General features: G+C 35.7%; 1 protein-coding gene across 1 annotated transcript in view; it reads left to right on the top strand.

Annotated features, from left to right (window-relative positions):
- The window catches only part of PCDH15 (protocadherin related 15), a 1,410,242-nt gene that overhangs the window by 785,116 nt on the left and 605,875 nt on the right, over positions 1-19,251 (top strand). The window contains exon 12 of the mRNA XM_063435339.1: positions 16,078-16,212. Within this exon, the coding sequence (XP_063291409.1) occupies positions 16,078-16,212 (135 nt within the window). The remainder of the gene's footprint in view (positions 1-16,077; positions 16,213-19,251) is intronic.

Consider the following 19,251-nt stretch of genomic DNA (forward strand, 5'->3'; position numbering starts at 1 on the left):
TATTTTATTATATAATTTTTTTTATAATATGATATATATTGTTTTGTTTGTAATAATGCTAGCACTTATAAAAAATATCCTAATAGAGACAAATGAGAAGGCTCAGGCTACCATTTCTGAAGATGTCAGCAGACTGCTTGTTTTTCTGAGACAAACCGCATGAAGAGTTACAGCTTCAGGTTTGAATAAAAGTAAGATTTTGCTTTTTTTAGGCAGTCATGAGGGGCTCAGGGGGGCTAGATGGTGGTTTAAACACTATAGGGTCAGGAATACATGTTTGTGTTCCTGACCCTATAGTGATCCTTTAATTATAAAGCTTGGTATCATTAATTTTTCATGTTAATGGGATGACACTTTAAATTTTAATTTCAGCATGTCTGATCATAATTACATTGACTAATATTACATTATTGATGAGTATATATCTTTTTAATTTTGTCATTTTATAAATTCTGAAAATAACTACACATGCCTTCAGTGCAGTTAGAAAAGCAGTGTCTATAGCTACTTATTTAATGAAGTATTAAATATAATTTCAGTAACTTCAATTATATAATTAAGGCTGAGATATGTCTACAGTTTGCACAGATCAGATAATTGCCCCATATGGAACCCAAATCTGCAATTCAGTTAATTTTGAAATATCAGTGGTTGATTCTGCAGAGATTAATCTTTGGTAAAACGTTTAACAGACTTTTATGTTGTTGGCATAATTGTATTTAAATGTTCAAAGTCACTTTTGAGTCTATTTATATGACTCTAAAGAACCTGTGAATTTTACATATTTTATTATTTGTTGAAAATCCAAAACAAGTCCTGAAATATCATGGCTTATACTAAAGTTTACTTATGTGAAGGAACTTTTTAAAATATATTTGTATGGCAGGTGAAATTTATATCTCTGGAAAAACCTGTTGCTTTTTTCAGAGCTCAGAGACTCATGTTGATAATATTTTATATAACTATGGGAAAATAAACACATACAAACCATACAGAGCCAAATATTTTCTTAAAATAGAAAAGGCTTACTGCATGAATATGAAAAAATATACATTCAAAACAGGAGTATAAATAAGCATAGTATACTAATTAGAGGTCTCTCTAGAATACTTGAAGTATTGAGTTGGTAAAACTGAAGAATGCATTTTTATTCTATATGCTGTACTTCAGGTAGTTCATAACAATTTGGAACAGTTTTTTTATTTTTAAAGAAGCCGGTTTATATGGAGAGACAATCCTTAAAGAACTAACTTATTAGGAAATACCTATGTGAACCATTTGTAGTGTTCTTTTTCATTGTAAAAAGAATTTTGTGTGTGCAATGAAAGATTTGTATTACTATACTCTCACACAAAGGGTGCGTAATTAAAAAAATGCACTATGGAATACAGCTATTTAATGTGATTTTTTTTTTAACCCCTTAAGGACCAAACTTCTGGAATAAAAGGGAATCATGACGTGTCACACACGTCATGTGTCCTTAAGGGGTTAAGGTGCATGAATTGACTACTTGGTAGATGTTATATCGCCAATTTGATTGTACAAGATAGATGTCAGAAGGGGTTAATTTAAAGTGTATAGGGATGTGATCGATGCTAGAAAGTTTACAACTAAAGCTAAAGCTGGGTCCCTCTGCAAGGTGTGAAATGTTACACATGAGTTGCCTTCCAGTCTGGTAGCTCTCTAATTTACCATATGTCTGTATCTCCTCTTACATAGTGGGTCCTTTTGATATGCTAACTGTCGGTAGCATTCAGGAGACCATTAACTACTAGAGTCTAATTCAAAAGAAACATTAATAATAACCCACAGATGAATAATCACGCCTCAATTTTATTTAGAATGGGGAAAGTGTGCCCTACAATAAAAGAGTATAAATATGGCTAGTGCAGCTTAAGCTATTTGGAAGGAATTGTGAAATTCATTGTATTGGGTCACAAGTAAGAAGTAAATCTCTAGTAATTGTGGGTTTCAAAGGCGCTTCAAAGTAGAATTATAAATCACTGATAATAAAGTATTTAATCTCTTTCAGCTACTAACCACTACCTTGCCTACGCATCAAAACACTCAATAAATATAGACCAGTAAAATTGTATTGTAGCACTTGAAATGTAATAAAATAAATGCATATATGTGCAAAATATTTCTTACTAGGTGTCAAAACATCTGTAAAAAACATAAAGCCAACTCTATCTCCTCTCAAAACACTTCAAGTGCTCGTGCAAAAGAATACATTTTTGTTTTTACAAGATCCTTAATAAATACACCCAAAACGTGTTCAACACGTTTATAAAAGTTTCCCACTTTTAAAGTGCTTAGTGCATTCCCCAGATATCATTTATGTGCAATACAGAAATACAATATAAAGAGCATGTAATGTTTTTTATTATAATTTCTTTGTCTTTGTCTGTTAAAGACTCACGCTACGTGAAGAGACCAATTTATGAGCGTTTTGAGATTTCATACAGATAGTACTCAATTGTATTTGGTGGTTTTTTATTCTTATTTACTTGTTGGACCAAAGCACTCCATTTCAAAATTGTCTGGATAGTGGTAGCATTCAAAAAATGGGAAGTGGCACCGTATTCTATTTCAGCCTTAATAAGAAGCAATTAGGGGATGGGAAATATGCGTGGCTGCTTCAGAATCAGTTGCCCAAAGTGATTTTGTTAACAATAATATGTAAAAATAGATTCATATACAGATACCTAACATGGGTACATGTCTCTCCTGACATTTCAGGGGAGTATTTGCTCTAATGCTCCTTATCTAGATCCATGCCTGGGCAGGTGAAATTTATACCAAAGCTGATTTTTTATCCCAGTTGAACACTGACCATGGCTAACTCTATCTCTGTGTAATATAATATATATGTATTTATTTTAATTTTATCAATATATGTTTACTATAACTTTTGTTTAATAATTATTTTTTAAAAACAAACAGTTTGATTGGTAAAATGCTTGTTAAACATTATTTTTTGTGAATGGATATGTTCACTTTGTCTGAACACTGTATGAAATATAGTTGTACGTGATTAAATTGTCACCCACCATAATAGAATGTTTTAAAAACATGCATTTTTGTTAGTAACATAATAACGTGCATACATCCTGCAGGGACTGACTCAGAGCAACCCATCCCTTCTTAGAGCAATGTTTGCACTGGTACAGTACAGGAGTCTCACAACCCGAGAGTGATAAGATGACATAATGTGTAGTTTTTCTGCTCTTGGCAGATATGTTGATAGCTAAAGAGATTGTGTTTCAATAGTGCTTGTTATAAATTCCAAAACCTTTTTGGCTTAGCTGCTACACTTATATATATATTTTCCCTATGTTACATAAAAGGTTTATAAAAAGTACATATTATCTGAATGGAGTTCTTTATTAGCTTTATGATATTATGTAATGTACTTAAGTGGCCAAATCTCAATCGGGTACTTTATGCACAATCTGTTGATTTCACTTACAAAGGTAATACTTAAAAACTTTCTTATTGTGCATGATAACAAAAAAAAAAAATGCTATATATTTCAAAGAAAGAGTATGCACTCATATTTCAATGAGCTTTGGCTCTAAGTGTATAAATGATTGCCTTTAATTCTCCTTTATCTTCTCCTCTACAGGTAAATACCATAACATAAAAGGCACAGATAGTCTATTTCCATAACGCAGTGTGTGTGTGTGTGTGTTTGTGTGTGTGTATATACATACATATAAGCATAACCTGTGTGCATGAAAGGCTGATGCTGGTCCCTTTTAACTCTGTATATGTAATGTAAAGCACATCCACAATTTGCATAGTCATATAAAGTTGTAAAGCAAATATAATTTCAAAACTTGCATGAACTAGATCCATACGTTCCTGGCTAACATTAAAGCTTTCTAAAGAAAATATCAGGACCAAGCCAAACTCTGCTAATTCAGATAATGTGTAAAAAAAATAAAAATAAATGGAGACATGTTTCTGTATGTTTCCATTGTGATTTTTTTAATCAGTAATATAAATTCACAATCAGTGCCATTTATGTTATTTTATATACTGAGGTAATGTCAATGGAGGATTAAAGGAACTCTCTAAGTGCCATAACCATTACATCTTACTGTGGTGTTTGTGGTGCCCCGGCATCCCCACCCCACACACACAGTTTATGAAGTCAAACTGCTTAAATATGGTTTGACAACTTACCTGGGTTTGTGTCTGCTGAAATCATTAACTGAGTCTTCTAAGCCTACAAGAATTTTCCTGCATTGCCAGTTTTAGCGCAATGCAGAAGCTTCTGTGGAAAGAAGACCCCAGATAAGTTGTAAATTGTTTGACTGCTTACGATGGGGGAGCTAGTTTACTTCTGGCTGTAGTGGTTATGGTGCTTGGAGTATTTTGTTAATGAAATGCATGATCCACCCTTAAAGGCATGCAGATGTATATTTGCAACAAAATATGGCTTGTAGAAATGTGAGTACATACTATTTATTGAAATATCTATGCAAATATACCTTTGAATTTATTTGCTCATGTAAGATATAAAAGTATTTGTTTCTGCATAATTTCTCCTAGATCAATATCTTAAAGGATAGTGATTGTATACAAAGCACAACATTGAGATTTGCCCACTGGAAATAATGTTGTACATCCAGCTAACAAAGCACTCCACTCAGATAATATGTACTTTTCTTGGCAGAGATTGATTATGTCAGCGAGGGACACTTTGTAAGACATTAAGAGCTGCTCAAGAACACAAAGGAAGGTGAGTTCTTGATATTTATTCATTTTTGCTTGCAAGACAAGTCTAACCTCATGTATTCACAAGGCAGAGGTTTAACTGCAGATGGCTGCTATTGAACGGCAAGGTTTGTATTGTAAAATAAACTACAAACGGAAATACCATATAAACAATTTAAAAGAATAACAAATATGTTGAATGATAACATTTAAATAACCTTCCGAGTTATTGTGCTGAATGAAAACATGGTAGAGTTGGTAAAATAATACATCTTGACAAAAAATATATATATATAAACATATACCCTTTGACATCACAAAATGACAATTCTACAGACACATTTAAAAAAAGAAAAAAAAAAAGAAAGTTAAAATCTAATTCATTTTCAATGTTTGCCTTTTAGATTGCTCCCGGTGCAAGTCCAGTATGTATTTAAAAAAAAGTGTGATTTCAATTCTTTTTATTATCTTTTTTTCTTTTCATCTTTGGGGTGAGGTGGACTGGGTTGATTTGCATGGTTTTCCATTTGCTTTTTGCTATTTCTTGAGTGTTTTTTTTATTTTTTTATTTGAGGAAATATGCATGTTTTTTTTTTCCGTTTGGGGATGCTGCACTTTTTAAATAAAATATAATTCAGATAAATAGTTTTACATAAAAAAAAATTCAAAGGTACATTTTGTATTTTTACAACTGATTGTTACACTTAAAATTATACTATTGTCAAGACTTCCTGTAAAAATATTTATATTTGAAACAAATACTTATTTTTGCTTTCTGTTGCAGTTTGCATAACTTTTTATTTTATTTAGTTTGTTGTATTCTTGCAATCATATCTTCCCTGTGTGTGAGGTTGTGATTATTTCTTGAAAAAAAACAGTGAATTTACAATATTGTTTTAGAGTGTAATATGTTCTAGTGATTTCTCTCACTTTCTAGATAATCCTCACAATTTAGCACATATCACAGATCATGGACCAACTGGATTTGATTAGGATTTACACCAAAACTTGTATAAAATTCCAGCTACTAAATGTAAAAAATAATAAAAATAAGATTGCAAACAAAACCCCCTAAAGATATTTGATATTCTTCCCTGAAACTTTATGCTAAGCTTTTACTGTATTCAAGTAAACCTTAACTCCTCTCCACTCAATCGCAAATGACTTGTTTTAGGACTTTGTCACAAATATATCAGGTACTCTCAAAATTGGATATTCTTATGGATTTCTACAAAATAAGCAATCTATATGCACAAATTAGGTTATGGTGGGACTGTAAAAAGGTAATGTAATATATCAAGCAAATAAACACACATAAATTAACCCTGCATGTCAGCCATATATACTGAACATTAGTAATGGGAGTTTGACCACATAGATTTCCCTGTATTTTTATTTGCCATTGTATTATATTGCCTTCACATATTGCAATCACCCACCCAATGTGTGCAATAGCTAGAGTTATTTACTTTATAGTCATTCATAAGAATACCCACTTCTATTGCTTTAGAGATTTGACCTTAAGCAGAAAGCAGCAAGGTTAATTGTTAGCATATGACTCATCCAATAGGTTTACTTCAAAATTATCAGGTGGGCTAACACTTTAACGTGCACTAAAGTGGTACAAAAAAAATATTTAACAGGTCTATGGATCTGAGACAGGGCAAAGGTAACTTTAAAAAAAAAAAGACATTTCCAAGACCAAAGAGCGACTTATGTCATTACTTGGATTAATGGAGCATTGACTCTCCAAACACCTAACCAGGAGGATTCTGGAGGAACAATCCATAATATTTTCCTGGAATTATTGACTTTCCTTGTTTTTAATCAGTGATTAATTATTGAATTTAGTGCTTTGAATTGAATGAACTGGATAATATGCTCGAATTAGCACACAAGAGAAGAGGAGGTTGATGTTGGAGCTGGAGGTGGGTTCAGTTGAGCTTATTCCTACCACTAGTATCTTTTTTTAATCAATCGGATACCTGGTTAACATGAGGACTCAGAGGTCCCTTTTGCTGTATTTGCCTGGTCCACATACATTACTTTGGACTGGGTATCAGACCCCTATAGGCCAGGAGTAAGGGCATTCCTGTGACCATAATCAATGTGCTTTTTAGTGAATATAGTAATGCTGGAATTATTTAAGTCTATTTCTTTAATAGTGAGTTAAATGAGCACTTTCCAAATATTTTTTTTTTTTCTTATTCACCACAATACCCTTTATTTTTTAATTATTGTATTTATTTGTCTGTTTTTTTTTCCACTAAAGCTGACCTTTACACTACAACTGCAGACATGTTAAGGCACTTGGCAGATAAGCCACACAATCCACTCATGCACTCATGAGGATTTATGAAAATACCATCTTCTGAAAACAGCTTGTAGAATTTTGCACCACTTTTAAGAACATTATATATTTAATTAACCTAAACCTTTGTGTTAGAATTGTGCAATGCACTGTTCAGCTATACACCTTTGTAATGCGTGTTATGCATTGATGAAGTACACATAATTCATGCTGCACTAGCAGACATGCATGTGTGTGTGGGTATCATATTAGCATTTGTTGCCCTGTTTCCTTACTGTAGAGCTTAGGCAGCATTTGTTTCTGTACAGGGCACCTAGTTTTGAAAATGTTTTGAAGAGATATTTTCAATGTAAAGGCCAGAGGATAGATTGAGGTCGAGCAACATACCTAGATATTTGAAAGAACAGACAGTGGTCCATGTGCTATTTGAATTTGTTCTGATACATAGTTGTTGATTTTGTAGTTTACATAATTTAGGTACAGTTCCAAAGATCATTGTGACAGTTTAGGAAGAGTTTGTTAACCGCAATCCACTGTTTTGCCTCTGTGAATTGGTCTTGGAGCACAGCCTCAAGTTGTGGTAGATTGGGTTTACTAGCATAGATTACAATGTTGTCTGCATTCATGTGTAGAGTTGAGGATTTGCAGACGTTAGGCAGATCATTTATAAATAATGTAAATAGTAGGGGGCCAAGTATGGAGCCTTGGGGAACACCACACGTGACTGGAAGAGGGAGGGAGGCCCTATCAGAAATGGTCACATATTGCAATTGGTCTGATACATATGATCGAAACCAGGTTAGCGGACGATCCCCAATACCTGAGGTTTTAAGTTTTTGCAAAAGAATGCCATAGTCTACTGTGTCAAAGACCTCTGCAAAGTCAAGAAAAAATAGTTCCAGTTAAGTCTCTTTGTTCCATGCCAATTTGGGTGTCAATGCAAACTTTTAGGAGGGTAGTCGAAGTTGAGTGATTTGGACAAAAGCTTGATTGATCAGGGGTCAGACAGTTTGTTTGTTCATAATATTCACATAGTTTCGTGTGAACAAAAGTATTGGTACCACTTTTATTATATGGATAGTTACTACTAATACATAAGTATAACACAATATTTATATATATATATATATATATATATATATTTATATATATATATATATATATATATATATATATATATATATATATATATATAAATATATATACATGTGCTGTTAATTTGGATAACAAATATTAAAAAAAATATTAAACCACAGATTAAAGTTGAACTATAACTGCTCTTGAATGTACACTTTTGAATAAAACACTGAAGTTCTCTATAACTTGCTTTAACCTTTTTCATAAGATGATGTGTTTTCGTTTAAATTTATATGATATCAGTTCAAAGAACACAAATCTGGGCAAAGATTGCAAAGAAAAAAGAGAAATAGAAGCTTGTATCAATGTTTACTTTTCTTTGTATGCTTTCTCTGTGGTCAGTGGCATGTGCGATGACTAACAGGGAACTAAGATGGAGGCACACAGTACAAGATAAAAAGGTGTGAGTTTCTACACTGAATTTAATTTTCACACCTCACAAATACATATTTGCTAACTGTAGGGGGTAAGTAAATATAATATTATGAGAAATCCTGAGAAGTAATAGTCCCCCTTTTAAATTGTACATCTTAAAACATGACACTAATGTTTCAGAACACGAATGAAAAAAATTAAATGCATTTATTAAGTAATTTAAGTTCCTGCTGATGTTTTAACAAGTCTAATCATGTAGTCTCGATTGCAGTTTCTGTGATCATTAGTTACCACCGTTATTTTTGAGTTTTTACCTATTTTAAGTTTTTCATTATCCATGAACAACTCATTCCAAAAATCAATTAATTAAAATTAATTGAGGTTTTTCGCATCACATCTAGTGGTAAAATGAAAGAGTTCTTAGTTGATAGTGAGATACTTTACTTACTTCATCCATTAATATATGCTGCAGAGTTAACAATATATTACATTAATTGCAAAATAAAATTTAAATTGGCCAGAAAACCTTGCATGGTAATTGAGATTAAAAAAGTCCATGTTCAATGCCAATGCAACACTAAAAAGACGCTGAAAGCTTAGTGTAATATAAGTTTAGAATTTTTATTGTGCATTTAGTCAGCCTCCTAAACATGTAGTTAGCAGAAGGATTAGGTTTTAAAGCAGGTTAGTTAGCAGGTTAGTTTTTTTTTTTCTATTATACCTTTATATGAGATGCATTTAGTAGTATAGTTTTGTGGTGGGGCTCACTGAAAGTCTAAACATTTTTTGATGGAAGCAATATATTTGATGGAAGTATATTCCTGGTTGAGTAGAAGTCACTTATTATAGTTAAACAAAACACAAATCTAAAGGTTATTTACATTTTTGGGATAAACTTTTTTTTAAATTATAAAAATGGCATATAACAAAACATATCAATATATGAACAAATGTCAAATATGATATTTTTCAAAATATTACATTATTTAAAAATGTTATCCAAGATATTAATCTTTTGAAAAATTCCAAACTATTATATTGGGGCCTATATTGAGAAGTTATCAAAATAAAATCAAGGGAGAGCAAAATAATAGGATGTGAGAGAATACTCAGAATGGACAACAGCTCAATAAGCTTGCCCTTTGGTGAGTCCCCGCTCCGATCTCAACTTGGTTTTAGCACATCTTGTGCCATTACAAAAAGAACCATGTCCATTTGCATTTCAGACTGATCCTACCCAAAATGGCCGTCCAGAACCAAAATGCAGGCCATATCTCTCTGCGTGAGAGATACAGAAACCCCAGACAATCGTTTCAGGTATCAGCCATGTTAGACCTTGTCACTGAGGTAAAGCCACAGGAAGGCATTGTGAGCAAGGGATCCACGTCTGGACTTCAATTTAAACTTGGGGAGACAAAAAAAAAACAAAAAAAAAAACAGGACGCAAGATAATACTGAGAACAGATAATAGCTCAAGTAGCTTGCCATTTGGTGTGTCCCTGCTTAGATCTCAAGCTGGTTTTAGTTTATCTTGTTCCATTACAAAGAGACTGATCCAACCCAAAATGTTGGAGTCCGGCTCTCTTTACACAAGAGATACAGCACCTAATAGCCTATACCCCTCTTGGCACAGTGATCAAAGGGACCATGTCTGGATTACACTTTAAACTTGGGGAGAGCAAACAAAGGATGAGTGATAACATTGAGAAGAAGAAGGCTGAAATGATCATCTGGGGTTGCTGTATCTCTCATGCAGAGATAATTTGTCAACATTTTGGTTCTGGACTGCCCTTATGAGTGGGATCAGTCTGATATGCAAATGGTATAAGTTCTCATTGTAACAGCACACGTGAGCGAAAACATTTTTGATACCTAAGTGGAGGCTAATCGAAGGGAAAGCTACTGAGTTTCTCTGAGATTTTACCTGTTCTCAGAGTTCTCACATTCTCTGTTTTTGTTGCTATCAAATTTAAACCAACATCATTTAATAGAATTTTTTCCTCTTAATTTCAGTTATTTTTGTCATGAAATCTGGGAAGTAAAATTATAGCACTTTAAAGAAGCACTTTTTTACTCCCTCATCAGTAAACAGCTGTTGTAAACTGTGCTATTAACATGCAGTAACTTCGGGTTACAAATTATCACCAGGTTTCTGACCTTGTTTCTAAATGTTTGTTGCCAGTCACTAATAATGTCTGCCATTACAGATTCCAAACAGTCACATATTAGTGGCTTGCTAGCAATGCATGAAAAGATATACCTCAGCATACACTTACCCCTAAGTAGCCAGTAGTAGCAAGCAAATGGTGGCTGACTAGTACAGGGTTTGAACAAGACCGTGTTTCAATAGAATGTATAGGACTTGTGAATATTTTAATAAAGACAGCTAAACGGTCCAGAGAAGTGTGTTACATTTTTGGAGTTAGAGGCAGCCAGTAAAGAGTAGTGACAGAGTTGGAAGCTAGTAGGAAATAAGTTGCAAATGGTAGTTAAAAGCTGCCATAACAAAATAATGGTAACTGTTAGCCACTACTTTGTGAATGTCTTTCAGTAGCAGCTGCCAGTAACTCAGAGTCACTATTGTTAAAGTTTGGAAGCTGGTAACCAGTTGCTACTCACTAGCATTAGCAACAGGCAGGGGCATAACTAGGAATTACAGGACCCTGTGCAAGAATAAAGAAAAGCCCCTGCTATCCCCCTCTTGCTTAACTAAGCAATACACCTAAGTGGGACGTGTGTGGTGGCTGAGTGTATTTGTGTATTTGTGTTTGGATGGCTGAGTTTGATATTTATGTATGGACTTGGTGGAGTGTTGTTTGGGTGGATGGCTAAGTGTGATTGTATATTGGGTTTGGCTGCATGTGAGTGTGGAGTGATTGGCACCTGTTCGGTGAGTAACACAGTAACAAGGAGCAAGAGTACGACCTGTCACTTCGCAACTTCGGAACTTCGGCATTTCAGAACTTCGGCATTTCAGAACTTCGGCATTTCAGAACTTCGGCAACTTCGGAACTTCGGATCTTAGACACTTCGGATCTTAGACACTTCGGAACTTCGGCACTTCGGCAACTTCGGAACTTCGGCACTTCGGAACTTCGGCACTTCGGCACTTCGGAACTTCGGAACTTTGGAACTTTGGAACTTCGGAAACTTCGGAACTTCGGCAACGTTGGAACTCCGGCATTTCGGGACTTTTGTTGCAGCCGCTTGGTAGATAACTCCCTAATTCCCATGGTATTAGGGAGTTATCTACCAAAAGGCTGAAGGACCTAAATTGATCTTTCAGCCAAATTTACTAATCCTAAGTAAAAATTACTTAGTATTAGTAAATTGTGCCCCTACTCGCGGGCATGTATATTAAACAGTGAGCAGCCTGTGGCTGCTCACTGTTAAAAAAATAAATAAAAAAAAAAAAGGGTCCCCCCTCCCTGAGCGGGTAGGGGCCCTAAAGTAAAAAAAAAGGGGGGAGGCAGTGGGGGCCTAAATACAAATTGGTAGGGGGGCTTAATGTCCTCCCCCCTGGCCCCCACCCCTGAGTGGTGGGTGGGAGCCCTTAACAAGAATAAGGGGGGGACACCTAATGTCCTCCACCCTGGCCCCCACCCCTGAGCGATGGGTGGGGGCCCTAAATACAAATGGGGGTTGACCTAATGTCCTCCCCCTTGCCCCCACCCCTGAGCGGCCAGTGGGGGCCCTAAATACAAATGGGGGGACCTAATGTCCTCCCCCCTGGCCCCCACCCCTGAGGAGTGGGTGGGGGCCCTAAAAAAGAACAAGGGGGGACCTAATGTCCTCACCCCTGGCCCCCAGCCCTGAGCGGTGGGTGGGGGCCTAAACAAGAATAAGGGGGGACCTGGCCCCCACCCCTGAGCAGTGGGTGGGGGCCCTAAATACAAACTGGGGGGACCTATTGTCCTCCCCCTGGCCCCCACACCTGAGCATGTGGGTGGGGGCCCTAAATGAAAATGTTACCCCCCTTCCCTCCAGGTGACTAGGGGTCCCAAAACCCCTAGTCACCCCCTCCCCCCCAAAAAAACCTCCTACCTATCCCCCTCACCCTAAAAAATAATGAGGGGAGACCATTTAACGAAGTACCTTTAAAAATAAACTTACCATTCAATGTTTTCTTTCTTCTAAAATCTTTTTTCAGCCGCAAAAAAGGGCAAATAAATATCTGTCATAACCGACGCAATTAAAAAAAAACGAGCGCCAAAAAAAAAATCCATCTTCACCCTGCGAGGACTCTGCCTAAACTGAGCTCTGCAGGGCGGGGGGAGGCTTATAAAGCCTTGCCTCACCCTGCAATTAGGCTCAGGGCACTCTGATTGGTGGGTTTAAGCTATCCAATCAGAGTGCTCTGACAGGTAAATGAAGAGACTGACGGGTAAGTCTCTACATTTACCTGTCACAGCACTCTGATTGGTTGGTTTGAAATCCACCAATCAGAGTGCTCTGTGTCATTTTACAGAGTGTGGGAAAGTTCTTTGGAATTTTCCCACGCTGTGTAATTTGACTCATAACTCTCTGATTGGTTACTCAGGGGTGGGGGCCAGGGGGGAGGACAATAGGTGCCCCCATCCACCGCTCAGGGGTGGGGGCCAGGGGGGAGGACATTAGGTCCCCCCCAATTTGTATTTAGGGCCCCCACCCACTGCTCAGGGGTGGGGGCCAGGGTGGAGGACATTAGCTGTCCCCCCCCTTATTCTTGTTAAGGACCCCCACCCACCGCTCAGGGGTGGGGGCCAGGAGGGAGGACATTAGGTCACCCCCCAATTTGTATTTAGGGCCCCCACCCATCGCTCAGGGGTGGGGGCCAGGGCGGAGGACATTTATTTATTTTTTTTAACAGTGAGCAGCCACAGATTGCTCACTGTTTAATAGACATGCCCCTACTCGCGGTATGGCGAGTAGGGGCATAATTTACTAATTCTAAGTAATCTTTACTTAGTATTAGTAAATTTGGCTGAAAGACCAATTTAGGTCTTTCAGCCTTTTAGTAGATAGCTCCCTAATACCGTGGGAATTAGGGAGTTATCTACTTATTCATTCCTGTCATTACACTGACTGGCTTAGTAACTTACATTTTATATGAATGCGTGTTACTTGATTGTTGTAAGTGTTGCAAATGCTTACAGCTGAATCGTGTCTATGTTTGTATACTTTTTATTTGAAATTGTATACAGTGTAACATTCTTTTTCTTTCACTGGGTAAGTATATTCGTACTTAGGCAATACTGTGCTTCGGAACTTCGGCAACTTCGGAACTTCGGAACTTCTAAACTTCAGCACTACTACACTTCGGAAATTCGGTAATTTTGGGACTGAGGGACTTTAGCAATTCGGCACTTCGGCAATTCAACTATTCGGACATTCGGAAGCACCCGAATGTCCGAATTACCTGAAATTCGGCCGAATTTTAATTCGGACCGAAACGAATTGCACATGTCTAACGTGTATTTATACTGTGTGTATGCACATACATACATATATGCATATTACTATAAATCACATAAACGGAGTGAAACTATTTTTTAAATTAAGCATTTTTAGCACACACACTGACTCGTACACGCACTCCTTGGCACACACATTTTCACTGACAGAAAAGCATGCATTCTCTCTGGCAGACAAACTCACATGCACTCACTGTCACACACACACACACATTCTCACTGACAGACACACACACACACACACACAGACAGATGCACACACTCACCAAAAGACAATTATGCTGTTTAACCGACCACCAGTCACAATTAATTCTGGTATATGTGAGTGAAACCGTAAGGGGGCACACCAGGGTGTTAACTATTTTGCATAGGTTATCTGCACAATATTTTTTTTGTTATGGGTTTTTTTTCTATATAGGATTACAGAACATTGTAACTTGAATTTGAGCAGAAATCCCAAGAATAAGAGTATTGAGTACACATTTAAAGTGATAGTGCATCACCTATTTGATTGGGATTTGCTCACTTGTGTTTTTTGGTTTATGCAACTGAGTAATACGTATGGGAACCCAAAATGTTAAGTAGAACGACTAACACTTTTCTGGTTATTTTGAAAAACAATACTGCCTTGTAACTTTGTGCATTCGGGTCAAACCAAGTTGTGAGTCACTTGAATTTTAGGTGATTGACGATTCATCTGATTTGACATATTGATGAACCACGAAACAGGAAAAATGGGGAAGTAAATGGAGTAGAGCCTGATTTTTCTTTCTCATTGTAGTACACTGTGTATTTTCACACCAAATTAGTCTGTCTGAACCTTTTTCCCAAAATGATTGCATGGGCAAAATTTGTCAAAACTAAAACACAACATGTATGAAATTTGTTTTGACACAAATTATTATTTTTTGGATGGATTGATTCAAACAAAACAGAATTTGCTCTCTCCAACTGCCTTTTCAGATGCTGTTGCTGTTGCACTTAAGTTGCACTGTGATTATTTTTCTTTCTGTTTTCCTTTATACATGCCGTTAGTTTTATTTTTTTTTTCTTTGCATTGGAACTCCATATTTGTGTGCCACCATGTCTGCAGTTTGCTCGTTGTTGAGATCTTTTTGACTGACTAGCTCTGACTAAATAATCTTGCCCATCGCCCCTACTTTTTATTATGAATAACATGAAAACATAGATAATTAAAGAGAGATAAAATAGAGTAAACAATTGTACAGGGACATTCCACTGTCAAATAAAACATTACATAAAATAACAATCACTGTTTTGTAGCTATTCCCCTAATGAATATTTGCATTGTCCATTTTTATTGGGGGTATATCATAAATCAGCTTGCAAAAGCTGCAGATCTTTTGTCTGCTGCCTTTGCAAGCCCTCCCTTTTTTTCTCAGCTCAAACTTTCTGTGGCTGTCCAATTATAAACTTCCCAATGCAGTTCAGTGAGAAGTTTTTGCAGGTATTTTTTTAAACATTTTTTTTTACAAAAAATGTAACAGGAAGCCGCAGGACCGGTTGACCACTTGAAAGCTAGGGGGTGTAAGAGGTTCATTTGTGAACATGCCGTTTTCTATTGATATCTGCACTTTTTTGTGAAATGAATAAAAAATATTAAAATAAGGGGACACACTCTTCATACATAAAGCAATCCAGCAAACTAAAGTGCTTTAGGATCCAGAGTATCTTTTTATTATAAAAAGTACTTGCAAATTTAGTGTAAAGAGAATGATACGTTTGCGATTACAAACTACTAATGTTTTTTTAGTTAAAGATACACAAAATTCATGTTCAAGTGAAAATATACAAAAAAAAAAGTAGTATGAAAGGTTTATTTTTGTTTTTTTTAACCTAAGGTGTTTAAATTGTTGTTGCCCTTAGTGTTTGCATACAACTAACTTGCTAGTCTCATACCAATTCATAATGCAAATCTTCTTATCCCTGCTATCTCTCCTCCCGAAAACAAAATGTGCTGTGTGCATGTGTATGTTATAGATTAAAATGTGTCATGCTATAAAGTTATATTTTGCATATCTCTAATGGTACATATATATATATTTTGTTTTAAAGTCAAAGGATCCACAACTCTATGTATATTTGACTGACTACAGCTCAGTTTTTTCGGTGACACAGTCTGGAATAACCCGCTACCTCACTTTACTTCAGCCCGTTGACCGAGAACGCCAGCAAATTTATAAATTATCAGTAAGTATTTGGTTTTCATGGTAAATGGTTATGTAATTATACCTCAATATCTGTATCCATCCATACCTTAGAAAACACGACCAAAGCTCTGATTTTCTAATATGGAAAAAGATGTTCTTCTGCAAAATAAATTATTGCATTGACGTACCTGCAAACTTGGATTAGTTTTTATGACTATGACGAATACCTACTGTACTTATAAAATAAATAAATAAAACAATAATTAAAAAATGGAACTTAAATCTTTCAGACCCTGTCACATCTATTAATTTAGACTTTAAAATAAATGATATACTTCTCTCGCATCCTGTTTATGCTACATGGAAGCTACACAATTTGTTTTCTCATGGTGTTTGGCATATTGATTCTGAAAGTTGAAGAGGGAGTCCTGGTGATACGTTAATGAACTACCTTTGAAACAGCATAAGCAGTGACTAGAGCAGTCTAGTGTTAGGAATGCTGTATATATTTGTATTACTAATGCTATAGGATTACTTTAAGAAGGTCATTTACATTCAGATTTTGATGGCATTGATTGGCTGAGAAGATCAGATGAAACCCTTATGCATTGTTCACCTCATTTGGATGAAAATTATATTGATAATGCATAAGTACAACTCTTGCGCTCAGGATTTCTTATACTCCTTGTGTCACTCTGTTAAAGAAATACAAAATATAAATTGCAGAAAGATAGAATTTTTCACCTCGAAGGATAAAAAATATAGGTGGATTGGCGCTAGATAGTACAAAACAGCAACTACCCCCAGTGTCTAAAAATCACTAAAAGACACTAACAAATAGTGAAATAACAATAAAACAATGTGAAAACCAAAGGAAAACAAGAAATTTGGCTTGAAAAATATAAAATGTATAGAAAATAAAATCAAAAACATACATGGTTAAAAAAAATACAATGGTAATAAACATATTATCATGCAGAGAAAAGTTTTATTTATCACAGGCAAGTGCGTTAGGCTAATTCCGTGTGAAAGCAGCTTATCAAATGCACGGAGGTGTCTGCATCAAATGGCAGTATTAATGAACTATGACAGGAGAAATAACATTCTCAAATAGAACTATGTTTCAAAACAGAATTTGTCAATTAGCAGGCATGATTTAGTTTTCATGAATACCAATTGTTAATGAATGATTAAAAAAAAAAAAAAAGATTGCATTTAAGAATACAATGGAACGTTTACATGTAACTTTTTGAAAAATAGTTATGATGTCTACAGAATGTAAGTGCCTTACAGAAAATACACTATTATGCACATGTTTCCAGAGATGTAGCAGTATTTAGAAACATAGAATGTGACGGCAGATAAGAGCCATTCGGCTCATCTAGTCTGCCCAATTATCTAAATACTCTCATTAGTCTCTGGCCTTATCTTATAGCTAGGATAGCCTTATGCCTATCCAACGCATGCTTTCACTGTGTTAACCTCTACCACTTCTGCATGGAAGGCTATTCCATGCAACCACCACCCTCTCAGTAAAGTAATACTTCCCAATATTATTTGTAAACCTTTGCCCCTCTAATTTAAGACTATGTCCTCTTGTTGTGGTAGTTTTTCTTCTTTTAAATATAGTCTCCTCCTCTACCGTGTTGATTCCCTTTATGTATTTAATTGTTTCTATCATATCCCCCCTGTCTCATCTTTCCTCCAAGCTATACATGTTAAGATCTTTTAACCTTTCCTGGTAAGTTTTATCCTGTAATCCATGAACCAGTTTAGTAACCCTTCTCTGAACTCTCTCCTTTACTCTCTCTGTACCATTGTGGGCCAATTATACATTTACTATATATTTACTAGAGTAAATACTAACTTCATAACTATCTTTCAATTTACTACTGTCAATCCCTTCACTCATGTTCAGATCTTGGCAAAGGCTGAATTATGTTTTATTTTACAAGTATACTGTTCCACTCTACTGGCAACCTTATTTAGTGGGTTGAATTATAACAGCCAGTATGGAAAGGATTTCGTGTTTAGTGATATGTGTACATTATAGGGCTTCTTTGCAGGCTGCACTGTCTTAATGCATAAGTGACCTTACTGACATTTGTAATTGACTATTTGTATGCGCACAAAACCTGCTTGTCTCAAAGTGCTGTGCGTGCATTAGCTCTGAGCAACTTGCCTGATACAGAGGGCTGTAAGATATGAAAAGAAGAATTCTCTATGTAAAATAGATCCCATCACAACTCCTGTAAAAAAAAAAAGTCTAACTTACATGACATGAGCTGGCAGTGCATGCTCAAATCAAGTTTTTGGGCAATTGAATGAGAAAGCTATGATTTAACAGACACAATAGGGTGATAGAGCATGAGTTCCAGGAATTTATCATATTATCATGAGCCTGGACGTAAAAGAGAAGTACAACATCATGTTCCAGTTGTACCTTTATTCTGTTTTTTGTTTTTTTCTATTTTTGAGTTTTCAGTACCAAAGCAAGGTGAGAAGAAATTCAAAGTAAAATGCAAAAACAGGAAACATACCAGCATATACCAAGGCACAGTAGATTTAGCGTAGAATATTATTAGTTAACCTCACTGCGTGTATGCATATATTCTGTACTGCTGGATATTCAAATTATCACAGTCAAGCCTCATACTTTTCTGCAAGGAATTTTATCACAGGAGAACTGTTTAAAACACATGTTTTTAAACCAAGGCATGAATTGTGATCTTGATGATCAAGAACCAACCACAGACTCTGCATTTATATATTTTTGGTTGTTATTGTCATGGTGTTATGTCTGATTGAGTAGTTGAAGTCCTTATAATGCTAAACAACCAGTGTTAAGAAAAGTTATGGTGATAGAAACATGATGAAACTATATACAGAGTAGTCAGGAGTTGCAAAGTTGAACAGGCAGTAGACCCTAAATGCTAGACTCTTTACAATAACATTCACCAACTTGGACAGCTCAGTCAAGTATTTCAGTTGATCTCTGCAGAGAGATGCCTATCTATAGCCAGTCCCAAAAAACCGTAACACTGTGCAAATAAGTTTTGCAACATATTCATAAATCTCC

This window comes from Pelobates fuscus, chromosome 10, assembly GCF_036172605.1.
Source record: "Pelobates fuscus isolate aPelFus1 chromosome 10, aPelFus1.pri, whole genome shotgun sequence".
Classification (NCBI taxonomy): Eukaryota; Metazoa; Chordata; class Amphibia; order Anura; family Pelobatidae; genus Pelobates; species Pelobates fuscus.